The 17,150-nt window shown below is 40.7% G+C and overlaps 1 protein-coding gene across 2 annotated transcripts in view; it reads right to left on the reverse strand.

Moving 5' to 3' along the window:
- Positions 1 to 743: 743 nt before the first annotated feature.
- The window catches only part of AIG1 (androgen induced 1), a 124,259-nt gene continuing 107,852 nt past the window's right edge, over positions 744 to 17,150 (reverse strand). For both annotated transcript variants that reach the window (XM_087776805.1, XM_087776806.1), the window contains exons 4-6: positions 14,429 to 14,544; positions 4,579 to 4,742; positions 744 to 1,420 (exon numbers count right to left, since the gene is read on the reverse strand). In XM_087776805.1, the coding sequence (XP_087632931.1) occupies positions 1,383 to 1,420; positions 4,579 to 4,742; positions 14,429 to 14,544 (318 nt within the window). In that variant the 3' untranslated portion in view covers positions 744 to 1,382. The remainder of the gene's footprint in view (positions 1,421 to 4,578; positions 4,743 to 14,428; positions 14,545 to 17,150) is intronic.

Below are 17,150 nucleotides of genomic sequence, written 5' to 3' on the forward strand. Positions count from 1 at the left end.
ACCAACCAAAAAGCACATTGTTGAACTTGTGCACTGTTTCCTATGATAGTGTGTACATAAATACATTTAAAAAAATACTGTGGAGGCATGTCATGAGTTGCACATGATCAGTTTCCCTCAGAACTGTTCAAGAGCAGAAACATGGTTAAGTCATATTAAAACTCTGCAGAAATCCCTTTAATAAAAATCACGCATTAACACGCTAGATCTTTGAAGTGCCCTGCATGTGTTAAAATAAATACATCTAAATACACTAATGAATAAATATGTGATGTGAATACCGAGATATTTGGATCTTAAAGTTACTCTCTAGATGTAATTTCTTGCTGAAAATTATTCCATTCACTTTATTTTAATTCTAGACAATTTTTCTGCCTACTAGAGCTCCTTCTTGATTGTCTGATACTTAAACAGAATCCTGTCAAGTTTAAACGATAGCTAGTATTTTGCAACTGAATTCCTAATACAAACAGGCATATGTTTAACTTCAAACATTTGCTTACGTGCCTTCCTGAAGTAAGGCTTAAATGCTCTCTCTGGTACAACACTAATGGCTCAGCCCATCTATTGAGAACTTACAACTTGAAAATGCAGGATCAGGTCTTGTACTAGGAAAATAAGAAGAAAAATCCTCATGTAGAAATAATATTATCTATAGTTGACACTGGAAAATCTGAAAATATATTATTAAAATGCCATTAATGCATCTAGAATTTCAAGAATCAGCATGAAGAAACAGAAACTCGGGGATAATTTGATCTTTATTTAGGCCTATTTAAGAAAAGTTGTATCATATTCAGGTAGTCTAACACCGCAAGTAAGATTTTACTGGACTGGTAAAATTATTAACATCACCAATTTAAGGCAGCTGTTACATAGTGTTACATTAATATTTCAGTCAGATTGAATTATTCTTCGGATACATTCATGCAATTAACTTCTACTGTATTTTTACACTGTGCTTTGAAATATATAGGTTTTCTTTCCCCATATTAGACCTATCTGGTTAAGCTTTTCTCAAACAATACAGAGAATGGATTCATTGTTCTTCTTGGTGGAAGTGAAAAGATTTAATGACTTAATGATTTAATGACTTATTTGATGCAAAAAACACACGTTGAGAATGCCATGGAGATAAATATACATCTTATATGTGTATGTCACATGCAAGCATGGAGAAATAGGAAAGGAGGTTGAAACATTATTATTATTCTTAGCTAAAATAATTTTCCCTCCATATAAAACCCAAATATATCCTTGCACTGAGCGGAGGGCCCATTAAACTTCCTCCTTTCCAAAAGATTCCTCTCCATGCCAACCTCTGTCGGGGATGAGAAATCTTCCATGGAGCCATAAACAATCCTCCATGTTGCCTCTATTGTTCAGTCCAATTTTGGCTTTTCTTTTCCTTCTTCAATACCTGAAAACATATGGAGAACAGCTTTTAAAAATCTCTGAATGAATAAAACCGAAGAGTTTTACCTTAGAGAGGTTCTTCTAATGCATTAATCTTTCTTTTCCCTCTATTGCTGTTGTTTCTCCCCTACTTGCTCACATGCTCTTGCATGCATTACCTCACCTGCTGTGAACGAAAAGAGCATCTGCACACCTGATGGCAGTGGTTGTCCAGTAATGAACTGCACAATCCTCCCTCCCTCCGGACCATTTTCAAATCAGCCTAACCCCCTGCTGCACACTCAGCCTTTGATGGCTGCAGGGGTCTGGGAACAGTTAGTTCCCTCACCTCCTCTGCTTACCTACAAGCAAATTAAAGTAGATGTTATTATAGCTGAAGCTAAGCAGCGGACTTTATTTAAAAGTAAGGTTTTAAAATTGTGTTTCAATAGATTTCAATAACTTTACCCCCCCCTGCCATTTCAACATTGGATTTTTAAATATTTGCAAGTACTCCCTTTTTTGAGAGTACAAGAATGAAGAATCAATTACTTGATAGGGTGCCTCTCTCTTGTACCGGTCATGTCTTTCAGTAATATCAGGAGGGCTGAGCTGAGTGTAGGGCTCCTTAAAGAACTTATCCTTGCTGCAGGACTTGTCTCTTTTCTATGCTGAGCAAAGTCTGGGCCGGGCAGCAGACTGTGTTTTTTCTGGCAATGAAAACATTCAGCTATTTCATGTGCCTGTTCCTGGACAATGAATTACTATTGGTATCTGACGAAAGTATTGTTCTTCTGACTGAGCCCTCTCTGCCAGACATCTCAAATACAAATATTTCTTTTGGAGGTTTTCAGGCCTGCTGCACGATGGAAAAGGAAGACTTCTGAGGACTGAAGGCAAAAGAGAAGCAATGTTTGAGAATGCTGAGAGGAAAATCCAGTCACAAGTAAGATCACCTGCTAATGCAATATGCGCATAGATGGTAGGTACACTGCAAGTCACTTTAAAAACCTAGTTAATTAATTCCAGTATGAGAAACAATAAGACCCATCTGCTGTTAGAAAGCACAACTGCAGAGCTGCCTTGCGGAAAGAAGCAACACGGAAACAAATGGGTCTGCGCATTGCCAGCACCGCAAGCACAATGGCCCTGGGTGTTGCTGGCAAACCAACGTAATGGAAGAGCCACAGTTGAAGGCCTAACAACCAAAACAAGAGGCCGGGTCCAAAAGATTACCGTGGGTTTACAAGGCTGCTCCAGAGCCAATCTTGAGTCTTCTGCTTTCTGCTGGAAGGAACTTTTCCAATAGTTTTAAATGAGCTGTTTTATTTGCCTTTTTAAAAGAGCCTCTTTCCTTTCTTCTGAAGCACTCTACTGCAGATGCATCGAATAGTTTGGCAGGAATGCAGATACCCTCAAAACTGTGGACAGACACTGGCTTGTACAAAGGGCAAATTTTTCCTTGCCTACCATGTTTGTGGTTTAACTTGGAAAAACTAACTGCAAATCATTTTGTCAGTAGTGAGGTTTTATTTAATGCATCTCCAGAGGAAAAGGAAAAAAACTGCAAGCCCAAAACAACCCCCTCTCACCCCAGAAATCTTCTCATGGCGGATTGCTTTAATTTGCAAGCTTACTGCTCAAAAGCCCCTTTCAAATAATATTTTCCCAAGTCTCACGTGGTGACAGACCGGCATTATTTTACATCTCTCCTGTTTGTAGTATGCCTGCCATACGCTTTGGGTTAGGTTTATGCAAAGTGTTTCAAGCACAGCAAACCAGCAGGTGACTCATGGCATTTTCTGGTTTGCCAGTGCTTGAGCCACAAAGGACTTTGGATCAATATTCTTTAACCAAATCAAGGAAATGATGGAGAGGATAATAAAGCCATGGTGAACCTTGGAAGAGGTTGGATAAATGACCCGATTGATGTTAGCTCCTCTAGGTTGGAGGGCCACAAGAACCAGGGATTTTGTTATGCATACTGTGGAACAGTGAGGGAGATTTTCCACCATTTGCTTATTCATGGACTTGGTAAGAACATGTGATTCTTCACCACATTATTATTCTTCATACGGGACGTAAGTCAAGTGAAATTATTCCTTGTGGCTGCCTTTTTTAGAAACGTCTTTCCTGCAATAACTTAAATAAGTTAAACAGGTGTAATGTGACATCAAACTGAGGACTGAAAACCAAACTTGAACACTGTGACCAATCATCGCTGGTTCTAGAGCAAAACCAAAAAGACCCTTTATACCTGGGTGTTAATATGAACAAACGGCAAGCAAAACTGCTTTGAGCTTCTGGCATTAGGTTCTACCTAGTACTGGAGGACTTGTTAAAAGAGATTTGTGTGTGCAATAAACTACCATGTGAATCTGCGGTGTATTAACCAGTGCACACTAAGTTTCCCAAAAGGGGATACAGGCTGTTCATACAGTCCCAACTTGTTATAGGCCCAACGAATGTAATGGCAAAATTCCCACGGAGCATGGATTTCACTCCAGTTGTGATTTGCCACTGCAGCGATTATGAATGTTGTTTGCTTATTTCAGGCAATTTGGTAAAAGAAAAACATCTTTCATATATTAAAGGAATCTACTTTTAATCTTGTGTTTGTCTTATTTTCCCTTTTCCTCTACTCAGCAATGGGTGGCCTAGGCAAGGTAGATGATGTAGAGTCTGCACAGTTATGTCTACCTTGCACTAAGGTGATCTTTCATTCCTATTATTTTACTGACGTGAACATATTCATTTTCCTTGAGTAAATTTATGAGCAGAAAACACTTTATACCTGAAAATACTAAAAGAATATATTTTCATTTCTAAGTCTAAGCTTACCATTAACAGCATTCCCACAAAATGATACTTTGTTCTAGCTGCATTTAATGGGTTCATCAGCTAATAAGTGGGTTGTAAACCTCTCAGGTAATTGCCAACAGCTCTTAAATTAGTATTGGAAGTTATAAAAAAGAATACATATTCATAGCTCATCATGCTCTCCAGCAGCCATTCCGTTCATCTGGCTGCTTTTAAGAGCAAGCAAGCAAGCAAGACGTTTCAGTGGAACTTCTGTCATTCTCCTTTGTTTTAGCCAGCTTAAAACTTTCTCAACTTTCAGGGTAACATACTCAAGTCCCGATGGTGTATTTAATGAGTTAATATTCCTAAAACAATACTCACATTTTTGGGTATCCCAGATGTAGTTGTTCAGGACCTCTCCCACCAAGTAGAATATGTTAATTATTACAGTAACAGCTGCAAAAAAGATTATTTTGACACCTGGGCTGAGGTGCTCAAGAAGCGGGTACACCCACACTCCTGTAACGTGGTGAATCCAGCACACCCTGAAACAAAACAAAAATAACAAGTACTGACTCTTACAGCCCTGTTTTTCAAAAGTAGCTTGGGCTATAGGCTCAGCTACTATAACCTGAAAAGCAATTATTTGAAAGGACTGCAAGTTGCAACTGAACTGGAGAAGTTGGATGACATCCACCCAGAACAGACATCACCAATGATGAATCTATGACTGATTTCCCAGATTCTCACTGCTTTGTTTTAAATTTAATATGAGTAGTTGGCCAATTTTCATGTTCTGATGCAGGCAGGTATTTCCTTGCTGCATTTATATTTACGAGGAATGCACACCCCTGTTTCGTGTGGCAGCGTGGGAACTGCAGCACCCTCTGTTCCAAGTGGGTTCTTTATCCGAAGAGCAGCCAGGGTTCTCCAGCTCTTCTATATAGCCCAACTCTCTGCTTTCTGCAGCATCCTTCTTTCATTTTGTACATATTTGTGTGTTTCTGCTGCTTCTGCTCACTACACCTGGCAAGTGCATCAGTTTTGGGGTTTGCCAGAAACATATGGTTCAGATTCTCCTTGAGAGAATCATTTCTTCAGCACCTGTGTTTTAGGTTGCTCTTCCTTTTCTTTCAGTTACCTGGTATCATTTGGGATCTAATAATTTTTCTCTAGGTAGGATAAACATTAAAAAAAAAAAAGAAGCCACCTTATCAGTGAAATTCTGCCCAGCTCCACACTCAATATACAGGAAAGGAAAAGGAATGATGGTGGTTTGCTGGTGACACAGAGATTTTTAGCATTCAGCTACAGTGGAGATTGTTGGTACGCTAACCCAAGAGACAGGGTGTCAGCTTTCCTGCAGCGCAGGCTGAAGAAGCACTCCAGGTACGTGGTTTCGCTGTGTGTGACTGCGACCTGTACCCTCTGAAGGGATAGCTTTTGTGTTGAGATCTGACGTGGTGAGTGGTGAAGTCAGGGGAAGGAGAGCGAGTCCATATGTTCCAGTAGGTGGAAGCTAAGAAAGGCAAATGCTGCCAAACAACTGAGCAAACACCACGGAGGCTAACCGGGAAAAGAGCTCAGTGGAGACAGGCTGGGGCCCGTGAGCTGCTGGGCTCTCTTCAAGAATGTAAATCTCTTCCTTTCTGACCCGGCAATTTGAGAGAGAAGCTCACAGTGAGGCACAGCTAGAGAAGACTCAGCAGCTGCACAGACTATTATTGATGGGGATTTCCATGTCCATATCATTTGCTTCACTTGCTGATAGTTCTATTTGTTTAAGGAAGACTTTCGATCACTAGATCAACAGTCATAGGCTCCTGAAGGGCAGAGACACAGAAGTCCACCCAAAACTGTCACCATAAATGCCTGTCACACAGAGGGTACAGAATCCCTGTTTAACGATTCTCCATCACCCTGGAAATGTACATGGTTGTCATAGCTTCCCTCCTCCTTAGAAAAGCTTTTATTACAGCCAAACCCTTAACAGTTGGACACTTCATGTAGGAATTTACACGTGTCAGTAAATTAATCTGCATGATCTAAATGCAGATTAAAAACCCTTTCTCCAAATGATTTCACATATGGAAAATGATCTCTGTACTTTACAGTTATTTTCCACAACATTCTTCTGTGCCAGAATTAACCTGGCAAGATAAAGGTATCCGTGAAAAAATAAAGGGTTCCTGCATAACCCATGGTAACAGGGGGTACCATCTTCCTCTTGATTGAAGAAAAAGATGGGACAGGTGGGTAGAAGGTAATGGGATGTCCTCTATTCTCAGGTTGGCTTAGCAGGGAGTGTCTATTATTGCCTAACGTTTTTCAGTTTCATTCGCTTTCGTTTCATGATCATTCTGTGAAAAACAAGCTCCAAGAAAAAAGCTTGAAAAAACAGCCAGTGCTTCTTTTTCACTTGTTTTCTCTGGTGTGGTGAAACTGCCCAGCACCTTTACAGAGGGACTTTTCAAAGGACCTTCTAAACTGCACCGACGTAGCCAACTTCATGAACCAAGTAGAAGTGGCATTTACTAGAATGCATTTATGCTGGAAAGAGGAAATTTTTTCTAAATCCAGCCAATGAGTCACTGTTGAGCTCCCAAATGTCAGCGACCTCTGGTTAGTTCAGAGCCTTTGAGTACAGCTCATGCACTCTGCTCTCTGCTGCCCAGCACGGGAGCCCACTCATTGCTTGGTGATACTGCTCTTGCGTTCAGCGTAGCTGTTGTACGCCTGTCCCCGGTGCAGCCACGCCGTAGGAATTCACGCTTTGAGCGCAAGAGGTACCAAGCACCACTCGGGAGACAATGGTCACAAACCCACCTGATCGGCCGCCCTCATCTTCCTTAAAATGAGATGTACCATGCCGCTTGCTACATTGGGATGGAGTAATATTAGCCTTCTCTCCACTGAGCAGTGACACACTCATTATTCCTGCATTGTCTATACCACAAACGGGAGCAGCAAAGGGACGATTGCTGCCATGGAAACCTCGCCTGATGGCCTTTCTTAGTGGGTTCGTTCCTGCTTCTATACAAGCTATCTTAACACCACACAATAAAGGGCTGATCAACTGTAGGCATAAACCTTCCACACAAGATTGCTGATTACTAATGTTAATGAAGGTCTTCAACGTTGCAATTCTGGTAGTCATTATTCCTGCCCAACCTCATTATTAGATAAGCACAGGGGAGCATGCATTAAGATTTACTTAGGAGTGCAAATCTAGATCCAATTTAAGGCCCTGTTATTGAACAGGTATAAAAAATGGGTCGTTTAGATAAAAATAAATGGAGGAGAAAAAGTTTAAGCTAAAACTGGACCGGCTACTTTTGAGAAGATAAAATTAACTTGAACCTCCCTGTGTCTTGGTTCCATGGCAGCCCATGTAGACATAACCGTGTGTTTTCAAAGATGAATGAATTACAGGTCATCGAGCTCATTTAACCATTTGTTAGAACTGGTAAGAAAAGAAGGAATGGAAATATTCACACATTGTATTCAAATTAAAATGTCTGTTAAAAGAAGTGGTGATTTTCGGAAATTTTCAACCAGCTGGTGTAGAAATCAGAAAAAACTATTTGAAAACACACAATATTGCTTCGTTTTAACAAATCTGTCAAAAATTTGACTCTGTAGCTGTTTTTCACTTCTAGTATACAGTAGATGTTGCATATCTCTCCTATCAAAGTAATCAGGAGGAACTGAAAACTATGCAGAGAAGATACACGTACATTTATTCTTTGGCTATAGATCTTTTGTTAATGAGGAAAAGTAACTACAAAAAACTGTCAGAACCTTGTGGTTTATGTACGCTCTATCTGTCACTTTGAGTAATGCAGCTGTTACAACAGCACGTGTAAAACTTAGTCCTGGTAGAAGCAAGCTCAAAACGTGGATATAATGGCAGATAACCATGACACTCGAAAGATTTTGCAGTGGGAGACATGTTGCAGAAAATGGTTGCTTCTTCCTGATGGCTGCTCTCAGCTACAGGAGTCTGAATAGTCTGCACAGGCATCACGGCTTGGCGGCACATTGTGGCCCAAAGTCTGAGAGTCTCCACCCATTTCCTGCCCAAGTTGAGTCCTTCAGGGAAATGGGCAGCCAAACAACAACCAGTACTACATGTTCTGGCAACAGGAACTACTAGATGAGGGACTGTGTAACTTCTCAAGAGCAGTGAATGAGAGGACACAGAATAATAACGCATGGCATAAAATGGCTGAAGAGCTCCCAGTGCTCTTCCTCATAACAGAAGAAGCACTTCCAACAGAACTCAGAGACAAGAAATTCAAATCGGACAAGGGAAATATCTTTCTGCATGATACCTAATTAACCTCTGGAATGCTCTACCCTATCTTTCAGTGATACATTGCTGAAATCAAGATACTCAAAAAAGTTTTGAAGAAGTATACAAGTTTGGAAGTCTACTTAGTCCACTCCTCTTCTCTGGGCCGTACCATGCAACTCTAGCAAGCTTCTGAAGTCAGGAGACTGCACAAGCAATAAGAATGTGTACTGTTACGCTTAAGCTCAAAGAGTACAAGGTATATAAACCATGAAGACTGAAGGATCCAAGCATCTACCTTTTGACATAGGTTTTGGAAGAAAACTCCCTTACAGGCTGGTTATTCCAAAATGGCTTGCTAAATCTTCTCCTGAAGCATCTGACATTGGCTACAGCTAGAGCCTGGACACATGACTACTCTGATCTACTGTGGCAGTTCCTTTCTGGTTACTTCTTGCAGCAGCAAATCCTTTCCCAAATCTTCTGTGCTGTTCAGGTTTCCAGTGACTGGCAGAAACGAAGGCTGAATCTTCGGTCCCAAACAAATCCTAGGCCTGCTCCCGTTGGTGCGCATTTTCTACGCTTTTATTTCATCATCTTTCCTAGCATCACTCTCTTCCTTTTCCACAAAAAGTGAGAAGTCTACCCAGAACTATTAAATTGTAGGATGTCTCCCAAAGGAGGTGACAGGCTTACAGCGGCTGAGTCATTCAAAACTCGAACAAACAAATCATTTGTGGTTATAGAGTAGGGACCAACACTGTGCTTTCAGAGGCAGGAGTACAATGACCCACACTAAATCTGTTCTACTTTTGGTTTCTAATATCGACTGATGCAAGGCACATTTTCATAAATCCTTATGATTTTTTTCTTCCTTCCCCCCCCCCCCCCCCAAAAAAAAACCATAGGACAGCTTGTTCTGCATCTAATCAGAATTGTTGAGATCTCAGCCACATTAAGATGCTAGGCTTCTTATAATACCAGCCAGCCAGGCCTAAGTCACCTACACCAGGAAGGTACATTGTTTAGAAATTTTAAAGACTAAAAATTAAGTTCAATAAACAGTCATCAGTTAGGAAACAACAACAATCATCCCATCTTGTTCCAGTTTCTTACACTGGATTCTTCTCCATTGATCTGAGTGGTGCTGAACAACACGTGGGTCATGGGACCGTGCTACTGACATGGAGTGGCTTACGCAGTCAGAAGAAGACAAGTCCTGGAAAACTGCAGCTGCAAATAATGATGTCACACACAAAACATACTCAGCATGACATGGTGCTGGCATCCTCTGGGATGAACAAAGCTTAGCAGAAATTTGTGTTTATGTACAGGTAAGCCAGAATGACAGAAACTGCAGATTCGCTGCAAGGTGTTGTCATCTTTGGAAGTCATCTATTTTGATAAATAATACTTCATTTTAAATATAGTAATGGTTGCTGTGCCTTCTTGAGCTATATTTTAAGGATCTGCACAAGCAAGTGAGAATGTATTATCCATGCATGTCATCTGTGATTGTACTGTTGCTTTGACTGAAACATTTGAGGATGTGGAGGTGGAGGGGAGCCTGAATGTTAACAGTCCATAATGGCTATGTCAGACCTAACAGGCTGAGGATCCATGCAGCCTTCTCTCGCTGAGAGCACTTCTGCTCTCCCACCCTCCTTCTGGGTCAGGTACAGGGGACGCTAATCTTCCCCTGGCCTATTTCTGCTGCTTCTACTTCCTACTCTTTCCTGTTCTGAGTAGCTCTGGCTCCAGCTCTTTTCTCCTCCTCTGCATTGTCTCATCTATCACCCACCTCTCCATCAGCCTTCCACTCTGATTTCAAAGCCTGTCTCTCTCTCGCCCTCCCAGCTTTTCCCACTTACTTGCATGATTTCAGCTTTCAAGATGCTGACCTGTGAGCTGCACATTTCCTTACCCATTTCTCTTTTAACCCATGGTTCTAGTTCATCTCTTTTACTTGCCTCAAGGACTTTTCACTTGTTTTTTCACCAGCCACTGATTCCTCTGATCTCTGCTGAACTTCCATCCCCAGTGCTCACTTCCAAAAGCATTCATGACCCCCTCCCTACATACAGACCCTCAGCACACCCTAGCACAGCCATGCTGTGTCTCTCCTGCTTCATCAGCACCAGCCACCTCAGAAATCCTTCTGGTTTCTCAGTCCTGCCCTGTACTGATATGGCTGTCAATTCCCACCAAGCTTCATGCTCTAACTCTCCACCCCTCTCTTCTGAATGTCAAGGTTTGTCCTAACAGTCTGCACCCTTATCCCTTTGCCAACCTCTGCTCTTTCTGATCTTCCTCTCCTTCTATGGAGAATCGCTAGCGGAAATCCTACAGCAAGGCTGACAGCATCAATCTCAAATTCATTCCAAATTCTCAGTATCCATTCCTTTCTTAAATTAGTTTAAGAAAAATTCATCAAATTACTCCATCTAAACGCTCTCCCTTGGCAAATCTACAGAACTCTCCTAAAGTCACTTCAAGAGAAACTTTATTTTCAAATGGAAGTTTAAAAGTACCTGAGCTCTTTAAATAGATTTATCAAAGAATGAAAGAATTAATCAAGTCCAAGCTTGGCACACGTGGAGGCAGCTCCTAGTGGATTTGAGATAGCAACAAGAGAGCAGATCAAGTCTTTTGCTCCCAAACACGTAGTTCAGCATCACTACAGCCATGGAGTCAGGTTCTTAGGGTCTGTTTTTTTGGCATCCTCAAGTGCTCAAAAGCAGAGAGAGCAAGAAAACCATTTTAAATAAACGTATTTGTCTCAGTTTATTTTAGGGACATATTAGGCTCTGATATTAGTTACCATGAGGTCATTCTTATTACAAGGAGCAACACATTTCTGGCTCTTTTCTGTTCCTTGACAACCAACTCCATACACCCACTGGCAGTATTTCTGGTAGTACTGGCAAGCTCTTGGGTTTTCTTAGCACTGTCTAGATTTAAAAATTCAATACAAATTGTGACCTTTTCAAGCCATGCTAAATAAAGCCAATTGGCCTTTCCCATCTTATCCCATGGCCTTGATCCTGAAAGTCCATGTATGGTCTGCGACAGGCAATGCAAGTCTGTGAATGCTCTGCTTGGGCATAGTTCCGTAAGAGCAAGGGAGAGCTCCCTCTCACAGAGGGAGCAAAAAAAAGAAAGAAAAATAGAAAAAGGTTTTACTCTTCAAGAAAGGATGTTTCTCAGATAACATGTCTCTGAATAATGCTCAAAGGATATAAAGTTATTTAGCTATGTTCTTCCAACTTCAGTGATTCTATTGAGAATCGCTTGCCTGTTTTCTCGTTTATCAAATACATATAATAAAAGCTTGCTCCTCCACCATCTCTTCCATACGTGAAAGATTCAGTCACATTTGAAATAAAACAGCAGCTCTCCTCTACTTGGAGTTGAAAAAAATGCATTAACAGAATCAAACCTAAACAATATCCTCCTGTATGCTTCTTTACAGTATGAAGTGTGACATGATACATATATCATGTAGCATGCTGAGGTGGGGAGAGAGTTCAAAATTCAAGAGCAAAACATAGAGAACATCTGATTAGCAACTGTCTCCACTTTATACTGAGAGAGTTGCAGTGAAACCACTTCTGCTGAGGGAAAAATGACATAGGGAGGACAAATTCTCAAGTGGCAGATCCCTAACTTCTAAGTAAAAAACCATAAACCAAGAATTAAGCCCCAGCAGGGGACCCATGGACAACCAAAGGTACAAAGAAAGTAAGTTCCACCACCAGGCTGTATGTAACTAGGTCATTTGCAGGTGTAGTCTCATTTTAATGCACTGTGCTAACCTTGAGGGGTCTAAAAATTACACCAACAAGGGCAGCAAATCCAAATTAAGTAATTCCAAACCCTCTAAGTGATTAAGGTCTCTATTTCAATGTGGTCACTTAGCAGCAGGAAGATAGCGGACCTCAGCTGTGAATGGTAGGCACATGCTGAGTGACAGGGATGAAAAAAAACCCACTTTTCATACTTTCTGGTAGATTGTCCCAACCTGTGAATGTCAGATACATTGTATTGATATCACTGAGCCAAGATTTGGCCTGCAGCCTCAACCGTATCTTGGATAGAGGCTTCAATAACACTTGCAGGCTGAAGACATGCAGAACTTGCAGATGATGGCACAGTGTCGCCTGTGTCTGCCTCCAGTCTTTCCCAAAGACCTTCTTTCAGAAGAGTACGAGAAATGGGCTGTAAGTGCAGAATTTAGTAGGATGACCTTTAGGCTGAATAAGCAATTGTCTCAGACCATCTTTAGAGAAATCACAACTTGGAAGAGGTTGAGTCACTTGAAAGTAGCCCTATCTGTTTTGGAAATAATGTAGGTGTAGGCAAAACAAATAAACAGCAAAAGCAAAGGGAGCTGATCCTAGGCTGTAACTGGGTATCATCTGCTTCGTAGTTAATTTCTTAATGCAGAATCTTCTTCCCTTGCTTTACTTGTCCTACAATTTCATTTCACCTCGTACTTGTAGCTGTAGGATGTAGATGCACTGTAGTGGGCAGGATCAAGCCATATGATTATCACACTGATACTGTAACAGATTCTTTAAAGTTTTTTTAAAGACACTTCTGGTTTTATTTCACTTGCAGAACTGGATTGTTTCAATTTTCTATTCCTATTGAATACTATTGCATGTGCCTACTCGGATGATTTTGAGAAAACAGGAGTTGCCATAGGAGGTCAGATCACAGGTACAGTAACTCTGCCAACCTGTCTCCAGGCACCCTTCGGAGGAAGATCGAGAAATATCACAGTTATGCATTATTATATATCGGTTAAAAAAAAAATAATTCCTTTCTCCTGAAGGAATCATTTCGTGCCTTTTTGCATGAGGCTGTCCTTATCTTACAATTACAAATATTATTCTTTTTCAAGAAGGATATGTATGTTTATAAAAGCCAATGGCAGAAATGTGACTCTTGTCCTGGGACACAACATCCCACTTCAGCTGGATTATTAGCATTTTATGATCACTCAGTGTGCATGGATGTGTATGACTAATGGCATCTCTCTCACTGAAGTGAAGGGGCAAGTTGCATAGCTGAAGCAGCATGACAGTACTGCCTTGAGCCCGCGTTCCTCTCTCATTAGTTTTATTTCACTTGACTGGTGGAAAAAGCAATTATCCACAATTGTGGAAAATATCCTTTTAGCTGAGGGAAGGGTGTTGTGAGGTGAGAAGAAAGAATATGAGAAGTAAACAGGGGGCCATGAAATGTTTGCAGAAAGGATAAAGGATCTATGGTATCAAAGGAGCACTGTAAATAAAACAAAGGTTTAGTGAAAAATAAAATGCTAGAATGACCAAAGTAAATTAACTCTGTCATGTAAGTCAGGTGCTTGAATAGAAACTGACCAAAGACTTAATTTAATGTTGTGTAAGAAAGGTTATTTCTGTTTTAGTTTACTTTTTCACAAACATTTGCATTTTTTAAAACAAACTGCAGAGTGTTTGGATTACTGGCTTATTCTGTAATCAATTTTACAGAAAGAATTTATGAACTAGTAAAGAAAAAAGACAGTGTTCTATCTTTTCTGTTGCCGCTTAAATACTGATGCAGGAAATCATTTGCCTATTCTCAATTTTATTTGATAGAACAAAAACCGTACGCAATAAAACTAAGGTCCAAGAAAAACATTTAGCTTGAAAAAAGGTTGAAAAATGTACCCTTGGAAAGACCACTGCTTACATGGGATTGTTCAACAAATTCCTGTTGTGTGAGGTTTGGCATATACTTTCTAAAAATATAAGCATCTGGGGAAACCAGACAAAGCCCAGGTCTTGGACCAAACGAGGCATGCAGCGTGAATCTGTTAGTGATTATATCCATAATGAAATATGTGCCCAAATCTAGCAGTACAAACCCCCCAATACAATATGAAAACACAGCGTGTACAGCCCTTACCATAAAATATAGCCAACAGCAAAGGTGCACACTGCAGCCAGTCCACAGCTCCTGCTGGGATACTGATGATGTGTTGTTCTCATCTCGATTAATACAAAGGGCAAAACTGTTGTATGCTGAAAAAAACAAAACAACAGGGGAAAACCAGGTGATACAAATGATTCTCACTGCATTTCCATGCTAGTTCTACAATAAGAAACTTAATTACAAAAACCTGAAGAAAATTTCTTGATGGTCTAGAAAGACAAGATAAAATGACTCTATAAAGTCAATCAATAACCCAAAGAGTTTTGTTGTTATAATATCCAATTGTTCGAGAGAGCAGAGGAAAACTGAATAAGCAGAATGTGCTTTTTCTTTTGGCCAGGAATGCAAGGTGGATACTCAGTGAGTAAAAACGGGATGTGGCATGAGGGGCACGGGTCCTAGCCCCAGTTTGGCCTTGCAGTCTTTGCCACTTCACAAAGTTATTTTGACCATTCAAGTTAGGAGGCAATGCATCTGATTTTCAGAGACTCCAGGCACAAACAATGCCAAATGAATGAATATAAATGGAGGTATTTAATGCTTCTGAGAATTAGGTTGAAATGTATTTCAATCTGGGGACTTGAAAACAGGGGACATATTTTCAAATGATAGCCTCAATACCTCTGTTCCTCCATCTGTAAGACAGGAGCAATTATCTTCTTCGGAAAGGTGTTGTGAATCTTAATTCGTTAGTTGTTGTGCAAAATGGTTTTAGATTCCCAAATGAAACATATGAAAGCCAAAGCTGTAAAAACCATTTTCAGCCACTTGTCTTTATTTAGCTGTGAAAGTCCTTATTTTGTCATTTTTCCATACACATTTCCTACACTGCCCCTTCTGAGAAGGTCTGTTCATCCAATTAATGTCAGCAGCATGAAAAATTGCATCTAGCCTGCCCCCAACACTCGATGTCTAGATTTCAGAGTGCTGGCAGGCATGAAAATATACATAGGCAAAGCATAAACGTGCCAGGAAATAAAGCCCATCATTTCTCAATACACAGCTCACCTAGAACCAGCATTATTGGTGACTCCAGAAACATACCCTGCCTTCCACCATGGGGCCAAGTTATCGCTGCTGTCTAAATGGAATTACTTTGGTTGAGAGCTTGGCCCTGGGGCTTGGTGTGACTGTGACTGTGAACTCTCTTGGTTCAGGTACAAGGATTGCAAGGGCAGCCTAAGCCCTAAGCCAGGTTCAATCCTTCCCCAAGCACTTGATCACCAGCTAGACAAGAAGGTTATGGCTTACGTTGGCCACGTTCTGCCATCAGATGCACACATGTAGTTCTGGGGGGAGCTGGAGGGCCGGATTTGTAAGTTTGTAATAATTATGCTGTAAACCCACACCAATTTTCACCAGCGTGAAGGCAGGACAGACACGGAGTAGAAATATCCTTGCATGGATAAGAGGTCCAAATGAGAGGAAACAGAGCAGGGCCTGAGCCTTTAACAACTGCGGAGAAGGAAGAATTGTTTGAATGGGAAATGATAAGATAATGGAAATGCTCTGCCTCAGAGATGTAACATAATCTGAATCGGATAACTGCTCTGATTTTCAAGGCATTAGTAATTAATGACTAGCATTTGGAGAATGTCAGGTGGATAATACAGCAGTTAGGGGAGCTTTCAATTTCTTCATCTTTTAACAACTTGATCCGCTCCCATCCCTTTAAACAGTATAAACCAGCATCAAGGGAATGCAAAGATGTTTTACAGGTGGTCTGCAATAGAGGTGCCCGCTAGTAGATGAGAGGTCTATAAACTGTGCAGGACTTCAGAGTCCATTAACAGGGACTGACAGCAAAGCAAGCCCTGGAGATTCACCTGTATGTCTTACATCTGCATGGAAAAGGTCTTCCGACGGAGATCAGTACCTCACTCTCCATAGCACACAAAGCAGGGTAGCTGGAGGCTGTGCAAATGTCTGCTGCCCTGCCTCCGTAACCTCTTCAGAGAAAAAAACAGAAGACAACAAAGACTTTTAACTCCAAACTCCACCCTTGATATTTCTTGAACGATGTAACTCTTGCGATCCAGTCACTTAGTCTCAACTCTTCTCTATATGGATGATGGTTACAGAGCTTGTGAACTCCATTTCTCAATTGAAATGTTTACCGCTTTAGATACTGCTTGTTGATGTGCTCTTCATTGATGATAACAACTCAACAGCTTGCCAATTAAAAAGTAGTTAAAATAATTTCAGCAATCAACCAACCCTTAATCTGTAGTCCTCTTCTCCTTTCCCTCCTCCCAATTCCTGTGGTTATATAATAAAATAGGTCATTATTTTCCTAAATTCTCCTTTCTGCTCTTTTCTAAAGGTAAGGGGGGGGGGAACAGGATAATGAGCTGTATCACTAAAGAGTTGATGTACAAAATCCTGTCAAAAGTACAGTGCAATTAAAAGTGTAAGGAGAAAATCAGAGATGTGTATCTTTAATCTTTGTCTGTTACAGCAAATGTCGATGCTAACTGCAAACACTGCTGTTTTACAAATCCAGAGTATGAACTTTGATTTAAAATATTCTAGTGAAACTGCTGCTCTAAAAAGCTGTTTCAGATGCTTTACCCAAACTACAACCAAGATAAAATTTCCCTTTCCTACATTTCAGCCCCTCCAAAAACCTTAATTTAAAAAACACAAAATTTTGTAGGCAGGGATACCTTCTGTCAAACAGTGCCAATTAAAACTC

Source organism: Nipponia nippon, unplaced genomic scaffold, assembly GCF_047370975.1.
Source record: "Nipponia nippon isolate SJK-2023a ecotype South Korea unplaced genomic scaffold, ASM4737097v1 scaffold_4, whole genome shotgun sequence".
NCBI classification, from domain to species: Eukaryota; Metazoa; Chordata; class Aves; order Pelecaniformes; family Threskiornithidae; genus Nipponia; species Nipponia nippon.